Source organism: Phalaenopsis equestris, unplaced genomic scaffold (genome assembly GCF_001263595.1).
Source record: "Phalaenopsis equestris unplaced genomic scaffold, ASM126359v1 Scaffold000276, whole genome shotgun sequence".
NCBI classification, from domain to species: Eukaryota; Viridiplantae; Streptophyta; class Magnoliopsida; order Asparagales; family Orchidaceae; genus Phalaenopsis; species Phalaenopsis equestris.
The window spans coordinates 1860968-1869827 of record NW_018164718.1 but is presented as its reverse complement, the minus strand read 5'-3'; the positions used below and the strand labels follow the sequence as shown (position 1 = coordinate 1869827).

The following is an 8860-nucleotide window of genomic DNA, read 5'->3' as shown; positions in this document are numbered from 1 at the left end:
GGGGGGGTTGTTTTCCTTTGATTTTCGTAAAAGCAGCCCTCATTGAGTTTTCTCACCTATTGAATGGATGTTGGCAAAAAAAGTGGATGAGCTGACATGAGAAGTTGGGCAAATCAAATCGAGAATGGAAGAAAAGTTTACCACCATTGAGGGCAGGCTTTCTTACATAGAGAGCCAAATGGAGGACAGATTTGAGAGCATAGGAGAAATGCAGAAGATGATGAAGAAGCTCATGAAGATGTAGTTGAAGGTCATGTCGACCGCTCAAGTTGCAAATCCTAACCAAGGGTTGATCAGGGAATCCTTGGCCATATCAAAAAGAAAGAGACTGAATGAGCGGAGAATGAGGAGGATATCCTCTGCCACCAAGAACGTCCCCCCTAGGAATTTGAGAGGAGGGGGAGCAGCGACTTTCAATGGACGGGGTTGGGCCAAAATTAGAGGGATGGTGCAAGGGAGGAAGGAGGGAATCAAGAGTTGGGTATGACTATGACCAAAGGAGGAACTTTCAACCTAGACAGATGGGGGGGTACCAAAGGAAGAGGAAGTTATGGTGAAGAGGCAAGGGTTAGAAAACAAAAAATGTCGATCTTCAAAGGAAAAGATGCACATGGACAGGGTGGCTTGTTTTCCTTTGATTTTCATAAGAGCAACCCTCGTTTTCTCCCTATCTATTGCAATTTCGTGTTGTTTAATCGTTGTTTTTGGTTTTGGGTCGTATCAAAATGGTATCAGAGCAAGATTTTGGAGGGATGACAACAAAAAAGTGGATGTGTTGAAAGGAGAATTTGGGAAAATCAAATTGGGAATGGAATAAAGGTTTACCACCATTGAGGACATGTTTTCTTACATAGAGAGCCAAATGGAGGAAGGACTTGAGAGCATAGGAGAAATGCGGGAGATGATGAAGAAACTCATGGAGAGTCAAAGGCCATGCCGACCGCTTAAGTTACAAATCCTAACAAATGGTTGATCACGAAATCCTTGGTCAGATCAAAAAGAAAGGAGATTAAACGAGCGGTCAAGGAGGAGGACATCCTCTACCACCAAGAACGTCCCCCTAGGACTCCTAGAGGAGGGGGAGTAGAGACCTTCAATGGAGGGGGTTGGGCCGAAATTGGAGGGATGGTGCAAGGGGCACGGAAGAGCACGAAGGAGGGAGGAGGGAATCAAGAGTTGGGTATGGCTATGACCGGAGGAGGGAGTTTCACCTTAGACACATGGGGGAAATACAAGAGGAAGAGGAAGTTAGGGTATTAGGGTCAGAAAACTAAAAATGCATCGTCGAAGGGAAAGATGCATATGGGCGGGTGTAATAGGTGGAGCGATACTTTGCAGTCAATGGATTAAGTGAGGAAGAGAAGCTCATGGCAGCGAGATTAAGTTTAGATAGAAAGGCTCTAGCGTGATTTTAGTGGATGGAGACAAGCTATCTGAGCGAGATTATAGATTAAGTTTAGATAGAAAGGCTCTAGCGTGATTTTAGTGGATGGAGACAAGCTATCTGATGCACTCGTAGGAAGAGTTTAAGGATTGCTTGTTGGAGCATTTCTGAGCCATTCGAGAAGGAAGCTACCAAAGTGATTATGAGCTCTGACTCAGGAGATGACGGTTAAGGAACACATGGAGAAGTTTGAGCTCTTGTCAGAGAGGTTAAGGGGTATTTCTACAGCAGTATTGGAGAGGAACTTCTTGAAAGGCATGAAGCTTGACATACAAGCAGCCATTGAAACCACATGGAATAAGGAAAATGATGGAGCTCACCTAGACAGAGGACAATAAGTGAAAAAGAATAGCGAATGCGACAACACAAGAGGATTCTACAAGAGTGCCTTAAAAACCACGACACTGAGGACCCAGTCGGTGTCATTTCAGAAAGAGGCTTCGAAGAAGAAGAATATTGGGTTCTGTCCCGGGGGCAAGTTCAAGTGCCTCACTGATGCGGAAGTGCAGGATAAAAGAGTAAAATGATTATGTTGTTGTGATGAGAAATATACTCCAGACAACCGTTGCAAGAAGCACTCCCTTCAAATCCTTTTAGTTCAGGAAGAGATAGGGGTGAGGAATTGGATGAAGACACAATGGAGGAGCATCAAAATTTAGATGTAGCGGAAGTTTCCCCCAATTCGGTGCTGGCATTTAATCCAAAGCACACCATGAAAGTGGGGGGCCATATTGGGGAATAGCCATTGTGGTGTTGGTGGATAGCAGGGCCACACATAACTTTATCTCAAATCAGGTTGTGGATCAGCTAGGGTGAAGCCAGTAACTACATGGAGCATCGGTGTCATAATGGGGACAGGGAAGGTGGAGAAAAGTCGAGGAATTTGCAGGGGGTTAGTTCTGACATTACATAACCTACAGGTGGTGGAGGACTTCCTTCCTTGGACATGGCAGTACATATATGATTCTGGGAATGAAGTGGCTACAACACTTGGGGAGATGAAGGCGGACTGGAAATCCCTGACAATGGAGTTCCAGGTGGAGGGGAGGAAGATGATGCTCAGAGGCAATATTAATTTATGCAAAACCATTGTCTCGCTCAAAACCATGATCAAGCCGATACATGGAGCAGGGATAAGCTAATTGGTAAAGTTGCAGAGCATTGAGGAGGTTTGAGATCACGAGTTGGTAGAGTTTCTCAAATGGATCCAGCAGCTCCGACAGCGGTTTACAGACATCTTTCAGCAGCCAAGCAGGTTACCACCTCCAAAGGAGCACGAGCACGCCATTATATTAGAGGGTATCCCTCCTATCAGTGTGAGACCCTACCGGTATCTTCAGATTCAAAAGGATGAGATAAAAAAAAAGTTTATTCGAGAGATGTTCGAGGCTGAGATTATCAAACCCAATATGAGCCCGTTCTCCAGTCCTGTTGGTGAAGAAAAAAGATGGTAGCTAAAGTTTATGCGCGGACAGGGCGTTGAACAAGGAGACGGTATTGGATAAGTTTCCTATTCCTGTGATTGATGAGTTGCTAGATGAGCTTTACGGAGCAGTCATTTTCTCGAAAATTGATATTAAGTTGGGATACCACTTGATCAAGATGAATCAAGCGAATATGCACAAGACAGTGTTCAGGACACAGGAAGAACATTACGAGTTCTTGGTGATGGTGCTTGGCCTCACTAATACCCCAACTACATTTAAGTTCCTCATGAACAGGGTTTTTCAACCTTATCGTAGAAAATCCGTTCTAGTCTTTCTCAATGGCATTCTGATCTACAGTCATACAGAGATAGAGCACGTGGAGCACCTGAAGACAGTCTCGGAGAAATTAAGAGAACACCAATTGTACGCCAATTTGAAGAAATATTCTTTTGCATAGCTACAGATGAAGTACCTTGAGCATGTGATGACTAGGGCAGAAGTAGCAGCAGACCCATTCAAAAGTGAGGCCATGATGGATCGGCCTTTACCAAGTAACTTGAAAAAGGTTGAGGAGATTTTAAGTCTCACTGGATACTACCGAAAATTGCGAAGGGGTAAAGCACGGTAGCATGACCACTGACAAAGCAGCTGAAAAAAACAATTTCAAGTGAGGGGAAGCCGCAACACAGACATTTAAACATCTGAAGAGAACCATAATCAGTCTACCAGTTTTAGCATTTCAAGATTTTAGTAGACCATTTGAGGTAGAGGAAAATGCATCAAGGTACAAATTGGGAGCAGTACTCAAGTAGAATCAGCGGTCAATTGCTTACTTCAGCCAAGTGCTTACCGCTATGGCAAGGCTGAAGTCAGTATATGAGCGAAAGTTGATGGCTATTGTATTGGCCATTCAGAAGTGGAGGCCCTACCTTTTAGGACAACACTTTATTGTCTGAATAAATCAGAGAAGATTGAAGTACCTGTTGGAGCAGAGGAAGGTGGCTGAGGAGCATTAGAGGTGACTATCCAAATTGATGGGATATGATTTCGAGATTTAGTACCGGCCAGAGTTGTAGAATATAGCCGTAGATGCCTTGTCGAGGAAGGTGAAGGATCTCCAGCTAACGGCCTTATCGCTACCCTTGTTCCTCGAATGAGAAGCACTAAAGCGGGAGAGCTAGCTAGATGAAGAATTGAGAAAGGAAGATACAAGAAGAGTTGCTACAACATTTGAACAGTCATCTGGGATATACCTTGAGGAGACAGTAGCTACTCTATCAGGAGTCGTTCGTGTTACCAAGAGCACTGAAGTACATCCCTAGACTATTGCAAGAGTTTCACGACAATGCAATTGAGGGGCATTCCAGGGTACAAAAAAACTACACTTGTCTATCGATAAAACTCTACTGAGTGGGGATGCACAGAGATGTAAAGGATATGGTGGAGCGACAAGATGTGTGCCAATGACACAAATACCTGACCATGACACTAGGACGGTTGTTACAACCCCTAGTCTTACTAGAGAAGGTTTGAGAAAAAGTAACCGTGGATTTTATAGAATGATTATCATGATCAAAGGGGTTCACAGTGATTCTGGTGGTCGTGGATCGCCTGAGCAAGTATGCACATTTCATTCTATTATGACACCCCCCACGGTTTAAGTGACAAGAGTATTCATACGTATAGAAGATAAATATGGGCGTAATAAATATTCAAATGACACACTGAAAAGGAATTAACAACAACTGACACAGACAAACAAAACTAAAGTTGTATAACAAATGGGGTGTAAGGTAGGTTGGCGGATTGGGAAGATGGAACAAGGAAGCAAGTGGGTGGTGGGTGGGAAAACCAGTGGTAGATGGGCGTAGGTTATGAAGGCTGCTACCAAGGGAAGGTGTGGCTAGAAGGTGGCAGCAATCTGGACGTGTCGGAGGGCAACGACAGAAGTGCAGGAGTGATGTAGCAAGGGGGGATGGCCGAGGGGAACTGCAAAAAAACAGCCTGTAGGGGTTTTCCAACGGCTATAACAAGGAGGGGGGATGGCAATGAGGTAGCATCTGAGTAGCAAGTGCTGGTAGATTGTTGGGAAGGGTGGCAAGAAGGTGTGGGGCTGCAGGAACAACACTAGCGCTACTCTGAGGTGGTTGTAGTGGTTACAACAACCACAATGGCGGAGGGAAGGTTGCAAATAATGAAGAGGGTGAGGATAGTCACCACTTCGGAATGAGATACAGTCGGAGCACCACTCGTCTTCGAATACAACCCTAGAAGGGAAAACAAGAGCCCCGATAGCTGTTCTGACAGAAACACAATTAAAACTGACCAAAAACATTATAACATCACACTTATAGCCCTAGTTTAACTAAGGAGTGGCTCCACTATTGCAAAGAGGCGGCAAACCCAAAAGGAAGGGCCGGCTGACTCTCATGGAAGGGAAAAACACTGTATCGGTTTGGTCCAGGTAACAGGAGGTGCGGTCGCTCTGCTCCCATGTCACATGATGGTCTCCCCTCGTCACAACCTCTCCCTTTTTCTCAAATCAAAATTTCAAACATTTTGTTCACTTCTCACAAGAAAATAATCATGGCATTGAGATCGTTAATTATGAGTTGTGGCTATCAATATTGCAAGTTCTCAACTAACTTCAAATTGTTTCTTGATCGACTTTAAGGGCTTCTAAGAAATGTCTGTATTCTAAAATCGTGTGGTTTACATGAGTTAAAGTGATTGACACATTGTTATAATTGCTAGAGAGTTCAAGCAACTCGGCCAATAACCTCAGCTGTTAAAATTAGAGTGCATATTGCAATGGTCCTCATAAACCTCGAGTAAATTTAGCTTGAGCTACAGCCAACTCCAAATCTTTTACTTCTAGAATTTTCGATTAAAATGAAGTGATAAAGTTTCTAAAACACTTTCCTTGCTTTTTGCCTAATTTTAAACAATATGTAGGAGTTCTTTGAGAGTTTTAAGCACTAGCAAATTGAATCAAAAACTGCTACTTGAACTTGATAAAGGGAGATATATTTCTAAGCAGAAGTTTGCGAAGACACCAAAATGGCAACTCTTTGAATGTAATAAAGCACAATCAAAAGCTTTACATCATTAATATTTAAGAGTGAAGTAGCCAATTTAAACCAAAAAAAATAATTGACCTTTACTAGAGGCAATCACTTAATAATTTTCATGTTAAACGAATATCTTAGATGAGATCGATGCTTCTCAACCCTTCCAGGATAAGAATTTTTAGCACTACTTTCGGGAAGATTAGTTTCATAGAATAGGAAGGTTGAAGTTAGTCCTTTCAAACTTCTTGTTGTTCATGAATGACAGTACCTTTAAAATAATCTTAAAAAATTTTCATATATGAAGTGGTTACGGGAACACGCTTCAAAATTCCTTGAGTCATTCTCATTAGTTTCTACTCAATTATGTTCCGTTGGTTTCTAGTAGCAAAGACTTATTTCACCAATGAGCCTTGCTCCTCATTATCATGTCATTCTATTTCAAGGTTTTTGGTCCTATGCATCGATCCAAGCTCGCCACATCTTAGAGGATGTTGGATCCAAATTTAATTTTAGGTGATATGAATCCCTTAATAAATAGTATGGATAGAAAGTAAAAAAAAGTAAGAGATAAAGAAAACTTAAAATAAGAAACAATGAAATTTGACTAGATTATCATAAAGTACAAGACTAATATGTTACATCAAATTTGTCAGGTTTACCCTTTCACTCTCTATTTATAGATTTAGATTGAGACAAGAATTCAAAAAAAAGCTATGTTTGAGCAATTCAAGTAAAAATTTATAGCAAAACTTAACAGGTGATAATTGTTTAAAGTAGTGATAATTGTTTAAAGAATAGTCCAAGTAACTTGTACTACAGCTACATAAAAACACATGACGAATTCTAATTAAAAAGAAATGCCTGTGAAATCATTGCCCTTCACATGACACTTAAAAGCTCTTATCAACTATAAAACAAGTTTTGCTTTGGGATTGGCAAGTAGTTTTGAAATTGGGGCAAGTTTCTTTGGTGATTTGGGTAAATAGCCTTGGCAATTTTGACAAATTTAACTGATCCCTAGGCAAAATAAATGTTGATTGAGAACAAAAGAAAAATATGCTAAATAGATTTAGGCAACTTAGACTCAATTGATTAACATATCCTGTGACTTCCATTTGATTGAAAATCATCTCTTATGCACCATCAACTACCTTTGAACCGAGTTCATAATGATCAGCAAGTTTTGATGAACTCTAAATGGACGCTCTTGGAAGGAAACTAGTCATAACAAAGAAGTGCCTTTATGACAATGCCAGGGGCAATGATAGCTATGACAAAGCAAGTACAGGATTTTAATGAACAATCATTGGTCAATAGCTATGTAATTAAAACCTGAATTCGCTAGTATTCAAGCAGCCAAACTTCTATTAATAACAATTTAGTCACCAAAACATAAGGATCCTTCCTACTCTAGCTAAGAACAAAACTGGAAATCAAATTTTCTTATGAGAATTATATACCACATCCACAATCCTTAACTGTTACCCAAGAAAACGAGTTAACATGTAATCTGCCGGCTAAAAGCAGTCCCAACATAATGAAACGAAGAAGAATTTATGAAAAAAAAAAACTGAGGAGGCAGTCATTGAAGAACAAAAAACCCCCGAAATCGGGATTACCGATGCAGAAAAGACAAGAAGCGAAGAAAAATCCAACCACCTTCCCGATCAAGGATAAATCAGGACCTCATAATTACAAAACATACCAAAGACTAAATAAATAACAAGCATTTATCACTAAAACATCGAAACATTGCAAGAAAAAAAAAGTTCAGAACAGAAAAACAGAATCCTAATCAAGATCAAAGTAATGAACACAGTCTCAACTTTCATCCCTCATCAGCCTTTTCCCCAATAAACTACTCCCTACAATATAATCCTAGAAATAGAGAAGACATAAGTTCAGTGCGATATTCCGACCTGGCTGAACTTCAGGGAGTGCTGCTCACCGGCGAGCTGGAGAGAACCGCTAACGAAGACGAGCACACCCCCACCGGGACCAGAAAGCTGGCAATCAATTGTGGAGATGTTGTGCTGACATTGCTGGAAAGGTAGGCTGGTAAGCTTGGCGGTGATTGCAGCAGAACCCTGCGTATGCGCTCCCTCGAAGGTCAGCATGGAGCTGTCCTGATAAAGCCCCGCAAGTCCAGCCCGGTTGGTGTCGAAGGTGCGGTAGTAGTGCTCGACGAATGCTCGAGCCACCGCATCTGGATCCATTTCTCCGTCGCTCCTCTCCTCCACCCTCCCGCTCGCGGCTCTCTGTGGAAATAAATTTTGGTATTGCGGAATTCTTACGCGGATATTTATTCGAACGCGAAAGGAAATTTTCCAAGCGAAGCATAAATGAATCTGGGTCAAATATTACAGACAGGCCACCCAAAAACTTATTATTTACAAATCAACCAACTCCATTTTACAAATCAAAGGAACTAGGTTAATTTGAACCAATCTTTATGAGATGATGCACTTACTCGCTCTATATTAGGTGTAGATTGTGTCCACTTATTTGTACTCTATCTACTGCAGAGGATTGCATGGAAATATTGACTCAAAATTTAGTTGTTTGAAATATATTTTCTTTAATTTTCATAATTTCAATTTTTTTAATAGTATTTATTGTGTATATTATTTTATAGTCTTTGTCCCGTTGAATGCGTTGAGCAAAAGATGAAATCCACAAGCTCTTGATTTTGAGATATGATATTACTTTTTAAGAAGACTGAGGGGAAAATAACAGGTTGAACGAAGCCACGGACTATATGATAAATCACAATGGATGTGACAAGTTGGCTTTGTGGGTAAGGGCACTTAGAGATCAAGTTAGGTGAAGTTTGAACGTAAAGCAATCACTCTTAAGATAAAGTGAGCTACCTCGTAATGTTAGAAGTTGCAAAAAAACCAAGACTAATCCTATTATCA

At 41.1% G+C, this 8860-nt stretch overlaps 1 protein-coding gene across 1 annotated transcript in view; it reads right to left on the bottom strand.

Annotated features, from left to right (window-relative positions):
• LOC110024831 (nuclear transport factor 2-like) overlaps window positions 1-8253 on the bottom strand; it is a 23036-nt gene extending 14783 nt beyond the window's left edge. Inside the window, exon 1 of the mRNA XM_020725003.1 lies at window positions 7862-8253. Coding sequence (XP_020580662.1) covers window positions 7862-8158 — 297 coding nt within the window. The 5' untranslated portion in view covers window positions 8159-8253. The remainder of the gene's footprint in view (window positions 1-7861) is intronic.
• Window positions 8254-8860: the final 607 nt, after the last annotated feature.